Source organism: Portunus trituberculatus, chromosome 27 (assembly GCF_017591435.1).
Source record: "Portunus trituberculatus isolate SZX2019 chromosome 27, ASM1759143v1, whole genome shotgun sequence".
NCBI lineage: Eukaryota > Metazoa > Arthropoda > Malacostraca > Decapoda > Portunidae > Portunus > Portunus trituberculatus.
Genome location: NC_059281.1, coordinates 14,542,184 through 14,562,401, shown reverse-complemented (window position 1 = coordinate 14,562,401; position 20,218 = coordinate 14,542,184). Strand labels below are relative to the sequence as shown.

Sequence of the window (20,218 nt, the reverse complement as noted above, 5' to 3'; positions counted from 1 at the left end):
TCTGCTTCATAACAATCTCACTCTTCTTAAGTCATCCTTTTTTTACACCGTTTTCTTTCATTTTCCTTCCGTTTTCTCCTTTCTTTCCTTGACGTACATATACTTCACTAATATACATACATACACACACACGTACGTCTCTTAGTCCTTCCTCGTCCTTCACCGTCATTGGCCACAGACAGCAGTGACGTCAGAGAGCCCAGCCAATGCCGTCATCTAGAATCAATAGCCCGTTTTCTTTGCGTTAGGAATTAGATGGAGGGATAAGAGGCGCAGGGGTGACTTGGTTAATTGTTGCAGGGGCTGGCAGGGGTAGCAGGGGTGAGGGAAGGGGTGTATATGGTGGCTAGGAAAGAAGGTGTGTGTCTCCTTCGTGATTGGTTAGCTTGAATTTGGCGGGAGTAAAGGAGATCAATGATTGGTGAATAATATAACAGCCCCGCCCACCAGCAGGCTTGTCCCCTCTTCCTCCTCCTCTTCCTCCTCCTCCTCCTCCTCCTCCTCCAGTGGGATAGATGGATGATAGAAGGCATATAGCAGGAGGTGGGGTTGTAATGATGATGGTGGTGATGGTGGTGGTGGTGGTGATGGTGGTGGTGTCCTTGTTGTTTTTTCTTTTTTCCTCCTCCTCCTCCTCCTCCTCCTCTTCTTCATCTTCTTCTCCTTCTCCTTCTCCTTTTTGTTCTTGTTACTATTCATCATCATCATTATCATCATCTTCTTCTTCTTCTTCTTCTTCTTCTTCTTCTTGTAATGAGTTAAGTGGTTGAGAAGGCCATTGTAATAAAAGCCATAATTGATATTAACTCACAAATAAGCTAAAAAGAAAATGACAACATACATAGTGTGGGGAGAGCTGGTAGTAGTAGTAGTAGTAGTAGTAGTAGTAGTAGTAGTAGTGATAGGAGGAGGAGGAGGAGGAGGAGGAGGATGGTATAGTAGTCATTCTTCTTTTATTTATTCTTTTTTTTTATTCTTCTTGAAATATGGCATAGTAAACTAGAAGCGATAAATATAGTAGTAGTAGAAATAGTAGCAGTAGTAGTAGTAGTAGTAGTAGTAGTAGTAGTAGTAGTAGTAGTAGTAGTAGTAGTAGTGGAGAAGCAGGAATGTGGATTTGTTCAATGTTACTATAGCGACCTACCAAATACTGCCCACAATCAATGGTTACCCCACACGCAACCTGCCACCCACCCACCCACCTACCCACCTACCCACCTACCCACCCCTACTCTGCCCTGCTCCACCACATACCCTGCCATACCCTACCATACCTTACCATACCCTCAATTTACTCTTAACATACCCTGTCATACCTTGCCATGCCCTACCATACATAAACACACTTGATATACTCTAACCTTCCTTACTATACTCTACCATACACTACCATACCGTGCCATATCCTGTACCCTACCATACCCCATTTATTTTCCCTTTTCCTTAATTTTCTACCATTACTTTCAGCTATTTTATTTCACTGATTTTTCCTTTATTGACTTCTTATGTTTTTCCGTTTTCCTTTTTCTTATCTCTTTGCTCTTTACTAACTTCTTTTTCCTTTTCTTTTTTCTACTAACAGCGCCATCTTTTTCCTCTTCTTATCTCTACTAACAGCGCTATTTTTTTCCGGCAGACCACAGTTGTGATCAGCAAGGGAAGGGATATCTTTCGGTTCAGCGCTACGGATGCAATGTGGCTGCTAAGTCCATTCAACCCAGTCCGTCGCACAGCCATCTTCATCCTTATCCACCCGCTCTTCAACTTCTTCATTATTTGCACCATCCTAGCCAACTGTGTCCTGATGATCATGCCCACGAACGAAATGATTGAGTCCAGCGAGTAAGTAGTGCTGGGAATCGACGCAACTGGTAGCTAGACAGTTCTTTTTTCTATCTTTTTTTCTTTATACCATGTGGGCTTTTCACGGGAATTTATGGGCTAAAGGAGGTACTTTTTGGGGTGCCTCCTATCTCAAAACCCACCCACTAGGAAACCGTTGCCCCGAGTGAGGAAGCCTAACCTACACTCGGACCGTGGACAGGATTCGATCCCGTGCGCTTGGAGACCCCTCGGACCCCAGAGCACGCGTGGTTCCACTGTACTTCCCTACTTTTCATTTATTTCTCAGTTGAATTATCTCTTAAGAGTCATGAAAATATCCTAGGAATTGCATTAACTCACACCAGTAGTCCAGTCTTTTGAAAACCTGTCAAAACAAGACACTGGAACTTTTAGAATGCTGGCCTGATACATAAAGAACCTAGATAGTGAATGAAATCTCTCTCTCTCTCTCTCTCTCTCTCTCTCTCTCTCTCTCTCTCTCTCTCTCTCTCTCTCTCTCACTCCTCGCTCCTCTCTGCAGAGTGTTGTTCACGGCGATCTACACCTTCGAGTCTGGAGTGAAGGTGATGGCTCGAGGGTTCATCCTAGAGAGCTTCACCTACCTCAGGGATGCATGGAACTGGCTCGACTTCACGGTTATATCATTAGCGTAAGTCTTCCTGTCTGTCTGTCTGTCTTTGTCTGTCTGCCTGTCCTTCCCTCTACCTCACGTGCTGTTCTCTCTCTCTCTTTTTTTTTTTTTTCTCTCTCTCTCTCAGTCAGTCAGTTAATAAATAAACGAATCAGTCTGTCAGTCAATCAGTTATTCAGTCAAGTTAATCTGTCAGTTTTTCAGTCAGTCAGTCAGTTAGATATTTAATGAGTCAGTCTGTCAGTGATTTTTACGGCAAAGTGAGTCAGTGGCAGTATTTCCCGCTTCAGCCTTCACATTGCAAACACTTCACTGCCACAACCATACCCTCGCCTATCACGCCCATGCCCTCCCCCACAGGTACGTGACCATGGGTATTGACCTCGGGAACCTGGCTGCCCTCAGGACCTTCAGGGTACTCCGAGCCCTCAAGACCGTGGCCATCGTTCCAGGTCTGTGTCTCCGCCGCCTCGCCTCCCCGTGTGTCTGTTCCCTCTCACCTCTTCAGTGATGCCTCGCCTCCCCAACGTCTGCATGCCCTCCCCCGCTGACCCCTCTCCCTCCCCGCAGGCCTCAAGACCATCGTGGGCGCTGTGATAGAGTCCGTGAAGAACCTCCGCGACGTGATCATCCTGACGGTGTTCTCGCTGTCGGTGTTCGCGCTGCTCGGCCTGCAGATCTACATGGGCGTCCTCACCCAGAAGTGCATCAGGAAGTTCGACTTTACGAAAGAGAACTGGACCCTTGAAGATGTCGAAAACTTTTATAAGAATGAATGTAAGTCACGTGTCTGCCGGAGCCTCCCTGCCCACCCCGGGTACAAGAGTGTTCCCGGACAGCCGGACTTGCGGTGGGTTTGGGCATAGAGGTTCATAGAGGTTTGTCCTCATACCAGCTCGGCCTCCATGATGCAGAGGAATTTGGCACCTGATGTCAGCCTTCCAGGTAGTGTAGGAGAGGCTCACCAAGAAAATAACCTGGAGATTAAAGCCTCCGGGGCAATAAATTTGGCCGAGTTGGCATGAGTCAGAGCGCCAGCAGCCCGCGGTGCCTGCCTGTAGTGGCGGCCAGGGCGGCGCAGGGCACGCAGCGGAGGGGCGACGAAAAGTGAGCAGTGGCTCCCCGTGGGCCTGCTGCCCTGCACGCCTGCCTGCTGGTGCTGCTGCTGTTGCTGCCCACTGTACTGGCGCGCAGCGGCTGGACGCCCCAGCCCAGAGGCGCCGCGCGGGTCCTTGTGTTGCCTGCCGCCAGTAGATGCACTCTAGACGCTGCATCAGATAACACTCCAGAGATGGTGTCTAGCTGGCAGAGTAGCAAGTCAGTGGCGGACACTCTCAGTGGCCGCCACGTCCTTATTGGCTCAGACTAGTTAGAGTTGCCCCTTGTGTCTAGCATCCTGTGTCCCCTGGCACCCTGGCACCTCGGCCCTGCGCCCTGGAGCCGCCACACCCAGCCCTCGGTCACCGTGCAGCGAGCATGAGGCCGCCACGTGACCAGACTTCACCTGAAATGCAAATAATGAATGTCTTCAGATCTTTACTTAATACATATTACTCTAGCTTTTCATAAACTTGACATATTTTTTCCACTCCAACGGGTCACCTTGGAGATGGTGTGTAGCAAGCAGGAAGTGTTGAGCTCTGCTGCTCGGCGCGCGGCCGCATCGTGAAGCCTCCGGTGGGCGCTGACTCGTGCACTAAACACTCAGACTCTTTCCTTGGAGGTGCCGCCACTTACACCACCTCGCCGCGCCACCACCTTCACGATGTGGTCGCCGCCAGCAGCGGCCCGCCAGGTATAGCCAAGTAGTGCCGCATGTTAGTGCCCTGGTAGCTCAGTTGGCTCCGATGACCCCTCTCCCTCCAACCCACGCCACCCACCTCCCGCCCCAGCCTAGCCCCCGTCCCCGCCCCCCGCCCCCCCGCCCCCATCCTCCACGCCATCAGATACCAGAAAGCTCCATCCCGCTTGACACAGCCTGGCCTCACGTGACCTCGTTCATAGCGCCACCTCAGCCTCCCTCCAGCCCCAGACCACTGATCCGTGTCAAGACTGACTGGCGACAGCAGCCCCGTGCTGGTGGGGGGCCACGGGCGGGGCGGGGCGGGGCGGGGCGGGCAGGGTGGGGTGGGTGAGTGAGGGAGGGACGGGCAGGCCAACCATCGTAGTTCTCTCCCCCAACACATCCATCCAGTCAGCAGCTACATCCCCTCCCCCTTCTCCCCCTCCAGAAAGAGAGCGAGAGAGACAACTAGAAAAAAAAAAAAAAAACCTAAAAAAAAAAGAACAAAAAAAAAAAAGAAAACAACAACACGTGGAGAAAGAATTCTTGAGATAACAATTTTTTCAACAATGACTAACCAAGGCTGATTTTTCTTCTTCTATTTTTGCAGCCAATTGGTTGAAGGATGAAGGTGTGCAGGATAGTCCCTTATGCGGCAACAGTAGTGGTGCCGGGTAAGCTATTTTTTACAATTATATATATTTTTTTCAACCTCTCTCCATGCATTTTTATATTAACTCTTTTTTTGTCACCCTCTGATTTTTTGTGTGGTCTGGAATGGCCTTGGACGAGTTTTATTCATCGTGTTTATTATTTTTTACACCTATGAGTTTTTTTACAACCTCCAAACCCTCCCTTCACTTCCTTTCCTTCCCGTCCTCCCCTCCTCCCATTCCTCCTCCTCCTCTTCCTCCTCCTGGGCCTCGTACTCCTACTCCTCCTGCTCCTTCTCCTCCTCGTCTTTTTTTCAGCATCCAAAACATTCCCACCACCACCACCACCACCACCACAGCCACCACAGCCACCACCACCACCACCACCACCACCCATACGAGAAAAGCACTGACTATACTCACGAATATCTTAATTTTCGCTTTGATATAGATTTTTTTTTTCCTCTCGGCTCGACCTGCTACTTGTGTCGAGAGAGACCTTGAATGTACAGATCTTTTGCTTCGTTTCTGTTCCTGTGTACGTACTACCATCCATTATTATTATTATTACTATGATTTCTTATGATTTACTGTTCTTATTACCATCACTTTCATGGCAGCAGTCACCCCTTCCCCCCCCTGGCCGGCGCTGGTCACAGAGAGGCAGGTGTTTCCCGTGTGTGGGTGGGCGAGGGAGACAGGAGGAGGTGCGGGGCCTTCAAGTTTGTGTCAGCCGTCTGCCCCACCACCACCACCTCCACCAACCACCACCACTACCACTACCACTACTACCACTACCACCACCACCACCACACAGCACCCCTCCTCCTTCCTCGGGGACTTACGACTTAACATGATGTGCCCTCAGGAAGAAGTCACGCCCTTCCCTGGACAACTACTATGCCTCAGATGTCCTCCTCCTCTCCCTCTCCCTCTCCCTCTCCTTCTCCTCTTTCTCCTTTTCCTTCATCTTCTCCTCCTCCTTCTCCTTCTCCCTCTCCTTTTTCTTTTTCTCCTTCTTCTTCTTCTTCTTCTCGATCTTCTTCTTCTTCTTCTTCTTCTTCTTCTTCTTCTTCTTCTTCTTCTTCTTCTTCTTCTTCTTCTTCTTCTTCTTCTTCTTCTTCTTCTTCTTCTTCTTCTTCTTCTTCTTCTTCTTCTTCTTCTTCTTCTTCTTCTTCTTCTTCTTCTTCTTCTTCTTCTTCTTCTTCTTCTTCTTCTTCTCTCTCTCTCTCTCTCTCTCTCTCTCTCTCTCTCTCTCTCTCTCTCTCTCTCTCTCTCTCTCTCTCTCTCTCTCTCTCTCTCTCTCTCTCTCTCTCTCTCTCTCTCTCTCTCTCTCTCTTCCTTTTCCGTCAATCAATTTCCTCTCCATTGTCTTGATTTGTTTTACTTTTCTTTTCTTTTTCTTACTTTTCTTCTTATTTTTCATCTTTTTTTACTCTCCCTTTCTCTTTTTCTTACTTTCTCTTCTCTTTCTTTCTCATTTTTCTGTATTTTCCTCTCCTTCCCTTTTCCTCGTTTTCTTTTTTTTTTTTTTGTCTTTTATCGTTTTCTTTACTTTCTCTTCTCTTTCACATCCCTTTTTTTTCATTCTCTTCATCATTCTCTTCCTCTTTTCCCATTCCATTATTTTCTCTCCTCTGTCTCATCTCCTTTCCTTTTTTTTTCTCTCTATTCCCTCTCTTTATTCCCTGTTCTTTACTCTTCCTCTCTCTTCTTCTTACTTTTACTCTCTCTCCTTTTTATTTCCTTTCACAATGGCGTCTCCTTTTCCTCTTCACTCTCTTTCTTTCTCTAAATTCTCCATATTTCTCCCTTTCTCTCCTTCTCTCTTCCCTTACTCCTTCCTTCGTCACCTTCCTCCCATACACTCCCAGTCAATAGCAAGTCACTCCCTTATCCACGTATCCACTCCCAGTCCTCTCCCTCTTCCTCCCATGCACTCCCTCTCTCCCAGACTCCTCAACCCATATCTGTTTCTTACCTATTCCTCTCTAAACTGCTCCTTTGTGTGTGTGTGTGTGTGTGTGTGTGTGTGTGTGAGAGAGAGAGAGAGAGAGAGTATAGTTTCCTTACCTCTAACATCCAAACCTCACCCAACACTTCCTCTCCTCCTCCTCCTCCTCCTCCTCCTCCTCCTCCTCCTCCTCCTCCTCCTCCTCCTCCTCCTCCACCTCCTCCTCATCCACCGCTCCTTTTATTCTTCCTCCGCATGTGTTCATAATTATCTGTTGTAGTAGCAGTTGTTGTTGTTGTTGTTGTTGTTGTGTGGTGTGATGTAGCTGTCGTGCCGTTGTTGTTGTTGTTGTTGTTGTTGTTGCAAGTTAATTATGCTGCTGCTGGTGGTATTGTAGTTGCTGTTGTTGTTATTGTTGTTAGTAGTGTTGTTGGGGTTGTTAGTTGTTGTTGTTGTTGTTGTTATTGTTGTTGTTTTTGCTGTATATTTAGTTTATTTTTTGTTGAATGTCCATTAGTAAGTCAAGTTTCTGTCATTGTTCTTTGTTGTTGTTGTTGTTATCATTACTTTTTCTTTATTTAGTTTTTTTTCTTCATTGTTTTTTTCTCTGGCGTGTTTTTAAGCATGTGTGTACAAACAGTGAGTGTGTTTGTGTGTTTGTGTGTCCTTGTTTGAGTTTGCTTTGGCGTCCTGTGCTGAGTGCCTGCCATGCTGAGTTACGCGGGTGTTCCTCTGAGTTGGCAGTGTTCCCTCCTTTGTTCTCATTTCTTGCTCCTCTATCACTCCATTATTGGCATTACTATCACGTGCATCTGTTGTCCTTGTTTGGTGACCATTTCGTTCGTCCCTACATCCCCTCATTGGTTCTGCAGCACACTCAGGGACCTTTGTTTAGGACCCCATGTTGCATATGTAAACAGACACAGCCCTAGTGACACACCTCAGGCACCCTTCTCTGGTACCCACTGCCTGCACACACACACACACACACACACACACACACACACACACACACACACACACACACACACACACACACACACGCCAGACTATTAATCTCGCCACCCCAAACACCTCACACACTACAGTACCAGGAAGGTGGACCTGCTACCCATACGTATTACTTGCTCCTACTTCCACCAGATACTTTATATAACCAGGTACCTTCCCACAGCACCTGGTTTGGCCCACAGGTACTGCAGTTCAGGTAGGGTCGAGGTCAGGAGTGAAGTAAATTTAGACCACTCATTTTCACTGTTCTGCGTTCTCTCTCAGTCAGGCGTTGGGTAGAGGGAAGAAGGAAAGAAAGTGAAAGTTTGAGGTGAGAATGAGTGCTGGTTAGGAAGACAAGGTGGAAGGAGAGTAGAGGATGTGTGGATTAATGTTATTGATAGAGTACATGCATATCAGAGTTAAGATGGAAAGAGAAATGTCTAAACTCAATGGAAAGAACTTTTTTATGTACTCTGGAGTCTAAGATTCTGATTTACATAAATTTTCTTCAAAAAACTTCGGTATTGATAAATTCTTCGTGTGGCGACGTAAGATAGAAAAGAAAATGCCAAACTGAATAGAAAGAGAGTGTTTTCTGCTTCCTCTCTCTGTCTCAAGGCCTGAATTGAAGACATGTAGCATAATACAGCCAGGGATAGATTTTTTTTTAGCAGAGCAGAGACCCAAAGATCGAGAGAGAAGTACCGAACCCATTGAAGTGAGCGAGGCATGTTACTCCACTCCTGACCGCGACTGTAGCTTGAAGAAAACCCTTTGTCAACACCCAACACCACCCAGCACCTCCCCTGCCGCCCACACCTTACCACTGCCACGGACTTGACACCCCCACCCCATGTACAGCAACACCTGACTCGCATTACCACCTCCACCTGTATATACTGTATGTGCCTGGTCCCTGTACAGATAGAAAAGATCCAGTACACCCCAGTAATACACTGAATAGCATTGTATACCGGGAGAGAGAGAATCCATTTTTAAAACCCACATACACAGTCAGGTTCCTTTGCACCCAACACCCTCTCCCAGTACCCAGTAGGTCCCGGTACTAGTGAGGCTCCTCCCACAGGCCGTGTCCCCCGGGGTACATCTGCCGCCAAGGGTACGGCCCCAACCCGAACTACGGCTTCACCAACTTCGACTCCTTTGGGTGGTCGTTTCTCTCCGCCTTCAGACTCATGACGCAGGACTACTGGGAGAACCTCTACCAGCTGGTGAGTGTGTGTGTGTGTGTGTGTGTGTGTGTGTGTGTGTGTGTGTGTGTGTGTGTGTTCGCCTGTCTGTCTGTCTGTAGAGAGGTTGGAACGTGTTTGTGATATGATTTTTCCTTGTTCCTATTCTTTTTCTTTTTCTTCTTTAACCCCTTCAGTACTGGGACATATTTTTATCTTGAGATTTGTGTACCATAAGACCATTTAATTGACATTAGGAAAGGATCTATGGAGGTCAGAAGATTAATGGCCACAGTCCTCACTATTTTAACCCCCACTAAGTTTCTGAATCTATATAAAATCACCAAATGATAAGCGGAATATATATGAAAACGCGTCATGGCACTGAAGGGATTAATACTGAAAGTCAACCCACCACACTGCTCTCACCTGCTGCGTCTTCTACAGGTACTGCGGTCAGCGGGGCCTTGGCACATCATTTTCTTCGTGGTCATCATCTTCCTCGGTTCATACTACTTGGTCAACCTGATCCTGGCTATCGTCGCCATGTCTTACGACCAGCTGCAGAAGAAGGCCGAGGAGGAGGAAGAGGCTGCGTTGGCTGAGGAGGAAGAGCTGAAGGTATGTGAGAGAGTGAAGGAGGAGGGAGGGAAGGAGTGTTGGAGGGAGAGAAGGAGGGAGGGAAGGAGTGTTGGAGGGAGAGAAGGAGTGTTGAAGGGAGAGAAGGAGGGAGGGAAGGAGTGTTGGAGGGAGAGGAGGGAGGGAAGGAGTGTTGGAGGGAGGGAAGGAGTGTTGGGGGGTGAGAAGGAGGGGGGGAAGGAATGTTAGGAGTTAGGGAGAGAAGGAAGAGAGTGAAATAAGAGGAAGAAGAAGAAGAAGAGTTAAAATGATAGTACAGATGAGAAAGTGAGAAGGATATGTGGATGAATGTATGAACAGAGAGAGAGAGAGAGAGAGAGAGAGAGAGAGAGAGAGGACAACCTACATACATATCAATCACGTTTCATCGCCTCCACCTATTTTCTCCACCCCATCCATCAGTCTGCTCCATCCCTCCCTACTCCCCCTTTATTTCCTAACGCCCCGTCATCCTCCCTTATTTTCCCTCCACGTAAACAAAACAAACTATGACAGGGGAAGGTGTTTACTCCCCTCACTTCCCCTCACTTCCCCTCATCCATCCCCTTGTTGTCACTACGCGTTATCTCCCCATCCTTACTTCCACTTCTCCATTTTGTAAACTCCCCATCTCTCTTCCCCCCACCCCTATGCCTTCCCCTCTCCCCTATCCCAGCCTCCACTAGAACCAGCTCTCCACCTCCTAACCATCTCATCATCCACATAGAAGAGAAAATGGACCAGGGATTATAAAAGACCTGAATCTCTCCCTTTTTCACCTTCCACTGCTACGAAAAGCGATCTAATTCCTTAATTTTCTCCACTAAACACTTCCACCTCCACCTCCACCTCCACCTCATCATCCACATATAAGAGAAACATGAGGTGGAATAATAAAAAACTTAGATCTCTTCCTATTTTCATCCTCCACTGCTACGAAAAACTAACTAATTTTTCATTTTCCCCACCAAACACTTCCACCTCCACCTCCACCTCATCATCCACATATAAGAGAAACATGAGGTGGAATAATAAAAAAAACTTAAATCTCTTCCTATTTTCATTTTCCACTGCTACGAAAAACTAACTAATTTTTCCATTTTCTCCACTAAACTCTTCCACTTCCACCTCCTCCCCACAGGCGCGAGAGGAGAAGGAGCTGGCGGCAACGCAACACGCCCTCAACATGGCTGCAGGGATAGACGACGGAGGCTCTCCCATCAACACCCCTTCGGAATACTCTGTAGACACGTACGAGAACTTCATGAGCACTGACCAGGGCGGCGATGACACCATGAAGGACGCCAGTATAAGGAGTGAGGAGCAGGATTCCAGAGGGCGCCACAACGGGAAGAGAAAGGTGAGGCCGAGTGTTCGTGTGTGTGTGTGTCTGTGTGTGTGTGTGTGTGTGTGTGTGTGTGTGTGTGTGTGTGTGTGTGTGTGTGTGTGTGTGTGTGTGTGTTGATTGGTTAAAAGAATTTGTCTTTATATATATCTATCTATGTTCTTTTTCTTATTTTTCTTCTTTTAGTCTCCTTTCTAAATATACATGACTTTTTTTTCTGTCACCTTTGTCTCTGTGTTTGTTTATGTAAGTATATCAATCTGTCTGTGTGTATGTGTGTGTTTATGTATATCTTCTAGCGTCTCTCCGTGTGTGTGTGTGTGTGTGTGTGTGTGTGTGTGTGTGTGTGTGTGTGTGTGTGTGTGTGTGTGTGTGTGTGTGTGTTTGTGTGCGCTCTCACTAACCTGCATAGCTGAGTCAAGGCGGCGCCCTAGGGTGCCCCTGGTGCTCCCCTGTGGCCGGCAGTAGACACCCAGCCTAGTCAGCCTGTCCCTCACTAGCGAGGTGCTGCCACTAGTCACCGGCCTAGTCACCAGACCACCTAGTCGGCTTGTCTAGTCAGCAGTACTAGTGACGCTGCAGAAGGCGATGCAGAAGGCAAGGACTTAGTAAGGGCTTAGTCATGCACTGAGGGCTTCCTAGGGCCGTGTAGGAGGGGACATAGCCCTTTTATTTAGACATCAGCCCTTCCAAAGTCAGTTTTAGTCAGCCCTTTAGGATTACAGTGTTTAGTCAGCTGCTCAGCCTCCTCGTGTAGTCAGCTGGCGTGCCTGGGATTCCTCTAGGGCCGTGCTCAGTCCCTCTCCGTTCCTCCTGTCACTGGCCTCCCTCTCGTGTAGTTTTTGCGTAGTGGCGGCAGTGTTTAGTGCCTGTCTAGTGTGTGGGTGTAGTGGTGTGTAGTGCGCGGGTGTGTCTGGCACTCCTTCAGGTATATGCCAGGTGTAGTGTTGTCTAGCCAGCAGTCATCATTTTGTTCCCCCTGGTCTAGCTAGCATCGTGGTCACCTGGTCTGGTTGCGTAGTCCTAATCATTAGCTTAGCCGAGGCAGCAGTGAGTGCGAGAGGCGGTGTGGTCAGCAGTGGTGTAGTGTAGTGGTCTGAGCTGCCGTAGAGGAGGCGGGTCACACCATGGTGGCCTGGCCTCCTGTAGCTGCATGTCTGGTTTGTGGGAGGTGAGTGGTCGTGCCGGAGTGACCACAGGCTGATGGGAGTAACATGATGCATAAGCTCCATCCCTTCCACTCCTAAACCACCAATCAGACACCAGCCTTCCCTCACACTGAAGGGGCGGAGCTTGTGCGTCACGCCAGTCAATGAATCCCCTTGAAAGAAGAAAACAGACTAGATTTCCCACCCAGCGTAGCAGAGTACCACACTGTATATCTGACCTCACTCCTTCCTTCACTGAGGAGGAGCACCATTCCTCTTTCAGGGTAGTGAGGTGTTGCTGGGGTCATACTGGGAGCTCTGGGTCAAGTCAGGGTCAGTTAGGAGTCAATACTGGCTGAGGTCAACTGATGTCCTCTCAACACCCCTCACCCTCACTACACCTCCAGTCCTTCTACGGAAGAGGGAAGGCCCCGCAGCACTGCCACCATGAAGAGGACCAGAGGCGTCACCAGCGTGTGTGGCGGCACGAGAGACTTGTGAAGGGGACAGTAGAGGGGAAGGCAGTGAGGGGCGTTACATTGTCTGGGGAAGTAGTAGCGTGGGAGAGGGAAGGATGGGGAGGGGAGGGGATGACAGTGTGACAGTGTGACAGGCCGGCAGGAGGAGGAGGTGTAACATTCTCATACCTGGCTGGCTACTGAGCAGGCTGACCGGCTGTCTCTCTGGATCAGTCTAGCTAGTCCTCGCCTGACTGCCTATTTGATCAGCTGACCCACTGGTTGGCTGACTGGCTGACTAACTGGTGACTGACTGGCTGGTTGGCTGGTGCAGGCACACACCGGGGGAGCGGCAGGGAACGCCCGGGTGAGTACACTTCGAAACTATGTCTAATTTTTCTATTCTTTTCTTTTGTTTGTGTGTGCGTGTGTGCGTATGTGTGTACCTTCCCTTCTCTTTTCCCATTGTTCCTGGCCGGTTGGTTGGTTGTTTGTGTTTTTCATATCTTTGTTTATTTATTCATATCGTGTAATTTGCCTCGTTTGTCTTTCTCTCCTCCGTCATCTTAATCTGTATTTCCTTTTTAGTATCTCTCTCTCTCTCTCTCTCTCTCTCTCTCTCTCTCTCTCTCTCTCTCTCTCTCTCTCTCTCTCTCTCTCTCTCTCTGCTCCTCTTTGTGTATTCTTGATCTTTACCATGTTTTGCCTCCTCCTGATGATGATGATGACTGTGATTTCAACTCTGTATTAGTCTTTTCAGAAGTATTACATGTCCTACGCTCACTCTACTGAATGTACTTTGATATTTCAGAACCCTTATTACCGTGTCCCCTCTCCCCCTTATCAATGTGCTGACAAGTAGATATTTCCCAGCTGTTCTTATTAGTGTAATGTGAGTTTATAATGTTACTACTTACTATATCCACCCTTATGAATTTCAGAGTTAATTTTCTAACCCCCCCACACTCCCTCTCTCCTTCCGTCACAAGTACAACATTCAGTAATGTCTGTTTTTATATCAAGAAGTTTCAGTGTGTGTTTTATCTCTTCACTGCCCTTGAATTTCAGAGTCTTCACTGTGTCCTCCCCAGTTGGTTAAGATTTAACTTCTCAATAACTTCATTTTTTTATATCGATGTCAGTTTCAGAGCCACTCTTGTGCCTCCTCCCTTGAGAATGCAGTAACGGTAGCTGTTCAGTGTTGTCTTGCTCCCTGTCACCCCTCCGTAGATGGATGCTAATTAAAAGTACCTGTATTTGTCTCTCCCTCGTGTGCCACTATTCGCAAAGACCTCTCCTTTGTCCCTCAGTGTGACTTAACTTTCAGAATCGCCTCCGTGTGTCTTGCATTGACAGTCTGTAGCGTGTGTGTCTGTGTTCAATGTCTCCCTCTGTATCTGTATCCTTGCATCCGCGTGCAAGCTGTGTCTAGTCTGTACCACACCCTGCCCCGTCCCGCCCCCGCCACGCCACGCCCCTCTCCCAGCCCTTACCCCCGTCCCCTGCCCTTGTAGCAAGTCGCAGTGATCCACCAGCACAGTGCACACCACACGCGAGGCCTTGCAGTCAGTGGCGGTGTGGTCAGTGGTCAGTGGTCAGTGTAGTAGCCACGACTCTCGAGCACTCTAGGGCGGCAATGAAGTGTGCGCCAGTGAGCCGCCCCTGAGCCTCTGTGGGATGCTGTCTCCCCTGCCCCCTGTGGGTACCCGGGGAACACACACCACCACGGAGGCTCAGGGTGCAGGGTAGGGCGAGGTAGTAGATCTGCTGGATCACTGACTGGCGAGGCTCAGCGAAGCACTGTGTGTAGGTCAGCAGGGGACTCGGGTTCCTGCATGGCTCCCTCCCTTCCTTCCCTGGTGACGCAGCAGCAGCAGCAGCAGCAGAAGCAGCAGCTTGGTGTGTTGTAGCAGTGGTGTGATGTGTCCCCCCTCCCCTACACTTGTAGATCTGTGTTCCTCTGTGAGTGGCGCCGTGGTGTGATGGTGCCCAGTGTAGTGTAGCGTCTGTGTGTGTCTGTGTGTGCCCGCGTGGCGTCCATCCCTGCTGGACGTGTGGGTGTAGTCCAGGTGTAGAGTGTAGTGGTGCCCCGAGGAGGAGGTGCTGGTAGAGTAGCGGCATCGGGTGTAGGAGTGTCCAGGGAGAGTAGGTGTATAGAGCAGTGTGGCCCGCGGCGCCGCCCGCCCCGCCAGAGGGTGCGGCGCCGGGCCATTGTCCTGTCTCCTGCTAAACCCTCTCTCTCGCCTCTCTCTCCTTCCTCCCGCCTCTCCCGCAGGTCACTCACGTTGCGCCTCTGACGGCGCCTCAGCCTGGCGGGGCAGGGCGGGACGGGGCGGCCAGAACCCCGGCCCCGCCTCGCCCTCGCCCCGCCGCCCAGCACAGCACGGTTAGCTCCTTGCACCGCTTTCTCACCGCTTATTTCTTTTCTCTCACGCTGTTGTTGTTGTTTTAATGACGGCGACGGCGACACAGGAGTGGCCGAGTGAGCGGCTCCCTCACACCCTTCCCCTCCCGACGGAAGCTTTCCCCTCCCTCCCCCTCACAAACCCCGCAGGTGGGACCCCCTCCCCGCACATAGGGAGCAGGTGGGCGGCCCCCGGCACCCCCTGAGGCCGGTCTCGTTGCAGGCGAGCATCAGCCTGCCGGGGTCGCCCTACAACCCCCGCCGAGGGTCTCGCGGCAGCCACCAGTGCACGTGGCGCACCACCAACGGCCGCCGCTTCGGGGACCGCAAGCCCCTGGTGCTGTCCACGTACATGGACGCCATGGAACACCTGCCCTACGCCGACGACTCCAACGCCGTGACGCCCATGAGCGAGGAGAACGGCGCCATCATCGTGCCTGTGTACACCACCCTGGGGTCCCGACACAACTCCTACACCTCCCACATGTCCCGCGTCTCCTACACCTCCCACGGGGACCTCCTCAACGGCAAGCCGCCCACCACCAAGGCCTCCAAGCTGCTCAACAGATCCCCCCGCAATATGAACACCTCCCTCCCGCCCGAGGTGTGTGTCCCCTGCCCTCCCTCCCTCCCTCCCCTGCCCCTCCCTCACCCTCCCCTCTCCCACCCCACACCCAAACTCCCCTCAACTCATAATGACTAAAGTAGAATAATTTCCCCCTCCCCTTTCCCACTATGTGTGTGTATGTGTGTGTGTGTGTGTGTGTGTGTGTGTGTGTGTGTGTGTGTGTGTGTGTGTTGGGGAGAGAGAGAGAGAGAGAGAGAGAGAGAGAGAGAGAGAGAGAGAGAGAGAGGAAAGAAATATCTTTCTTTCCTTGTTGTGTGTGTGTGTGTGTGTGTGTGTGTGTGTGTGTGTGTGTGTGTGTGTGTGTGAGCGAGCGAGCGAGCGAGTGAGTGCCTATGAGAGCAACTTTCCCTTGCCCTACCCCCCCCCCAGCAGCGTGCGTGCCCCTTCCCTCCCCTCCCTCCCCTCCCTTTCCCTCCTCTCTCCCTTTCCCTCTCCCCTTCCCTGACACCCCCACACGCCTTCCCCTCATGACTCACCAACTCACAGCAAAGAACAAGGTCATGAGAACAAGGCAATGACGCCCCCCCTCACCCCTACACTCCTACACCCCAACACCCAAACACCCCAACATCCCGCCCCTCACCTCCCTAGATCCAAACACCACATTCTCCCCTCCATGCCCCCCCAGCGCCCTCGTCTCTCCACCCCCCTCATCTGCACCTCACCTCACCTCACCCCATCCTCGCCACACCCCCGCACGCCGCCTCCCTCACTCGCTCACCATCCTATAGCACCTGTGTGGATTCAGCTTCCGTCACCAGCGGCCATGACAGACAGCTTGGTGACTCCCTTCGTAATGGTGCAGTGTGAGCCTTTGGGTTTACACTATTTCTCTTCTCTCTCTCTCTCTCTCTCTCTCTCTCCATCTCTCTTTTTCTTTCTCTTTATCTGTGTCTCTCTTTCTCTCTCCTCGTGTCACACCATTCCGTATCTCTCTATCTCCCTGTCTCTCTGTTCTCTGTCCCTCTCAGCCAAACCAGTAGGATAAGCAAAGGTCAGTCTACCATCTATGCCTGTAGCGGAGTATGTTTACCTATGTTTCCTTCCTTTCCTTCCTTCCTTCCTTTCCGCCCTCCCCCCTCCGCCCCTTCCTCAGGCTAGGTCAGGTCAGGAGAGGTCAGGCTTGTCACCCTTCCCTCCCCTTCACCAGGACGCTGAGGTAGGCTAAGTGCAGGGTGGATGGTCATGATGTGAAAGGGCGTCATTCGCATTTTCTCTGTGTGACATTGAAGTTCATTATGTGTTTGTCAGCCCCCTACCGGACGTCAGCCATTGTTTATGCCCCGAGGGTCGTCACGCGCATACAGGCCAGCTCCAGGGGCGCCTGCGAGTGTCCTTGAGACTTGAATCACTCACAACACTTCCCTGCCTCAGATGGCCTCTTGGTTACGCTGGTGCTGGTGTCGCCTACCTGTCCCTGTCACTGTTGCTCCTCACTGTGGACCCTATGCTGAAACACTCCTGCGCCGCCGCCACTACTTTCAAAAGGCTCTGCTTGAAGTGGCACGGGTTTTTAAGGGTGTTTTTTTACGCTTGGAGGGACAGATTAACAAGATTTCTGCATTATTAGCACGAGAAGCACTCTTGAGAATCCCGCTAATCATCTCTGTGGCCTTTGAAAATAGTCGTGGTGAGAGAGCAAAGCGTTTCTGAATACGGGGCCTCTTGTAACAGACGTGCCCTGGGAAAGCCTTAAGGGCCCCAGCATGTCCCAAGTCAGTAGTTTCCCCGTGATACCCGGCGGGGCTGTAGGCGGGGCGGGGCCGATGAGGGGCGTGGCAAAGTGTAAAGAGTGGCTGAGGTCCGCGGGGCCTCCTGTGGTGCGGGCGTCGCGGGATGCTAAGAACTGTACCGTTTGTGCCCCCCTTAGCTGGACAATAACATGCTCCAGATGCTCCCGTTGAGGCCGGAGGGCGAGGCAATGCGCAGGAAAGAAGACGAGGTGATAGATAACATCATTCGTGAGATCTTTGGGCCAGATATCACCCTTGAGTATATCGACAAGGACGCTGTAAGTAGGTCTCGACTATCGTGTTGTTCCTCATCCATCCCCCTGCTGCCCCTCCTCCTCCTCTTGCTCCTCTTCATGACTGACTGACTCTCTCTCTCTCTCTCTCTCTCTCTCTCTCTCTCTCTCTCTCTCTCTCTCTCTCTCTCTCTCTCTCTCTCTCTCTCTCTCTTACACACGAACATAAGCTTCTGATTCTCTCCTGTTCTCTCTCTCGAGTTCCGCCTGTTGACTCCCTCCCTTCAGCCTTCCTCCTGTCTCGCCGCCACCCCCCCACACCCACGTAGGCACACACACCACACCCCACACCACACCACACCTAGCACCACCACCACCACCACCAGCACAGACACCAGTACCACACATCAACACCACAGAAGCCACACCTCCACCCAGCTCCACCCAACACCAACGGCTTTTCACGGGTATCCACGGAGCCTTTTGTAGGGGCAAGCGGGCTGTAGAAAATAAGAGACCCAGCCTGTCCCGCCCCGTCCCGCCGCCCCGCCCCGCCCCGCTAGAGGGAGACTCAATCCCCTGGCGGCGTGCAGCGGAGGTAATACATGATGTTCTTTTGTTTAGACGTGTTTGAGGCGTGTTGGAAAGCGCTACACGAAGGAAAGTGTTAGAGTTATATGAGATTTGGGGTGTCAACGCGTAGGAGTTGTCAGATGCACGATAAGTATACATAAGTAACGTAAAGAAAGGAAAAGACAGAGAGAGGCATTTTTAAGACACCGGTTCATGGGCGGGCGTTGCAGGCTGGGTGAGGCTCCTGGTGTGGGCGGCGTCGCACCCACATCGAACACACCCACACCCCACAACCACACACCAAAGTCGCACATCATTGGTTTGTAGCTCAGCGCACGCACACACACACACACACACACACACACACACACACACACACACACACACACACACACACACACACACACACGGCACAGATCACTCACGCACACCACAATCCACCTCCACACACACCATATACCACACACCAGAACGCACCTCTTCCCATGTACATACTCCCAGACCCGCCCCATTCCCCTCCACACACACACACACACAAATATCCATCTCCTACATTCCATCCATTCATTCATCCATCAACCCACTCCAACACCACAGAAATTTATAATCCACTTCATTACAACCACATGACACATTCCCGCTCCTCCACACGCTACCCACACACTATCCACATCTCCCACATCCCCTCCAAACAACTCAGCCATGACTAACCAAACACATCATTGACAAATAAATAGAAAACCTTTGCTATATAACACTAAAACTAAAATATTTACTATTATATTTCCATAACACTTAAATGCCCTTCCCTGCCTCACCAGATCACTCCCCAAACACCCCATCACCCCTCTAATGACACTAAAGCTCTCTAAACATCCCCTGCAGAACAAACACCCAGTGAAAGAAGTCTAGTACACACCAAGCTCCCTTTAACACCACACCCCTGTCCCCTACACACACACCCACACCCACACGCCACAGCAAACCTTAACAAACCAACACAGACCATTTAAACCAACACGCACAGACCGGAGACACACAGGGCGCCTTTTCACATCCCTGCTGCCCCACTGACACCTGTGTAGGGCGCCCCAGCAGCCACAACACACCGCCGCCCCTACAGAGGACACTTCCGCGAGTCGATTCAGAGACAAGGATGCGCTAAGACTCTCTTTTTCTCCCTCTCCCCGCTAGTCGGCCCAGGCCACGCCGCTCGCAAGGTCCAAAGAGAACGTTGTCGTAAGTCACCTCTTGGCTGTCTGTCTGTGTCTGTCTGTGTCTGTCTGTCTGTCTAATTACCCTCTTCTCCCACCAGTCACCGCCTACACAGCATGCGACGCCCATATCACCACCACAACCACCGACAACACCATCATTTGCTTCACCATCTCATTGTCAAGTCATCTTCCCATTCCTTCTCCTCCTCCTCCTCCTCCTCCTCCTCCTCCTCCTCCTCCTCCTCCTCCTCCTCCTCGCGGGTCAGCTGGTTCAAGGCAGAGGTCACCACGCCCTGACCTGACCACCACGTGCAGGGCGAGCCACGAGGGTGAGGGTGTGGGCGTGGGCGTGTGGGTGGTGATGTGCATCTGTGTGGGTATCTACTCAGCTGACCACGTGAAAGGAGTGCCGCCCATCTTTGAATCCTCCTCCTCCTCCTCCTCCTCCTCCTCCTCCTCCCATTTTTTTCTCTATTTCATTGTCCTTCTTTCCTAACCACCTTCTCTTCGTCTTTCTCTCACGTATTTCTCCTTACTTTTTCTTCTCCTCCTCCTCCTCCTCCTCCATTTCCCTTCCTTTCCTACCTATCTTCCCTCTTTCCTCCAATCCCGCCTCTCTACTTCCCTCCTCCATCCTCTTGTCGACAGTTCTCTTCTCTCCTTTCTCTCCCTCTTGCCTTTATCTCCTTCCTCCATCCCTCCCCCCCTCTCCCTCTCCATTCCCCCACCACCCCTCCAAGCATTGCCGCTCCTCCACGCAACTTTATTAAGCACTCATGGTGAATGTGTGTGTGTGTGTGTGTGTGTGTGTG

The 20,218-nt window shown here is 50.7% G+C and overlaps 1 protein-coding gene across 1 annotated transcript in view; it reads left to right on the top strand.

Annotated features, from left to right (window-relative positions):
• LOC123509629 (sodium channel protein para-like) overlaps window positions 1–20,218 on the top strand; it is a 91,220-nt gene that overhangs the window by 46,723 nt on the left and 24,279 nt on the right. The window contains 11 exon segments of the mRNA XM_045264062.1: window positions 1,637–1,842; window positions 2,366–2,494; window positions 2,837–2,928; window positions 3,047–3,253; window positions 4,870–4,933; window positions 8,947–9,091; window positions 9,497–9,670; window positions 10,809–11,027; window positions 15,246–15,626; window positions 17,521–17,661; window positions 19,384–19,428. Of these exon segments, the coding sequence (XP_045119997.1) occupies window positions 1,637–1,842; window positions 2,366–2,494; window positions 2,837–2,928; window positions 3,047–3,253; window positions 4,870–4,933; window positions 8,947–9,091; window positions 9,497–9,670; window positions 10,809–11,027; window positions 15,246–15,626; window positions 17,521–17,661; window positions 19,384–19,428 (1,803 nt within the window).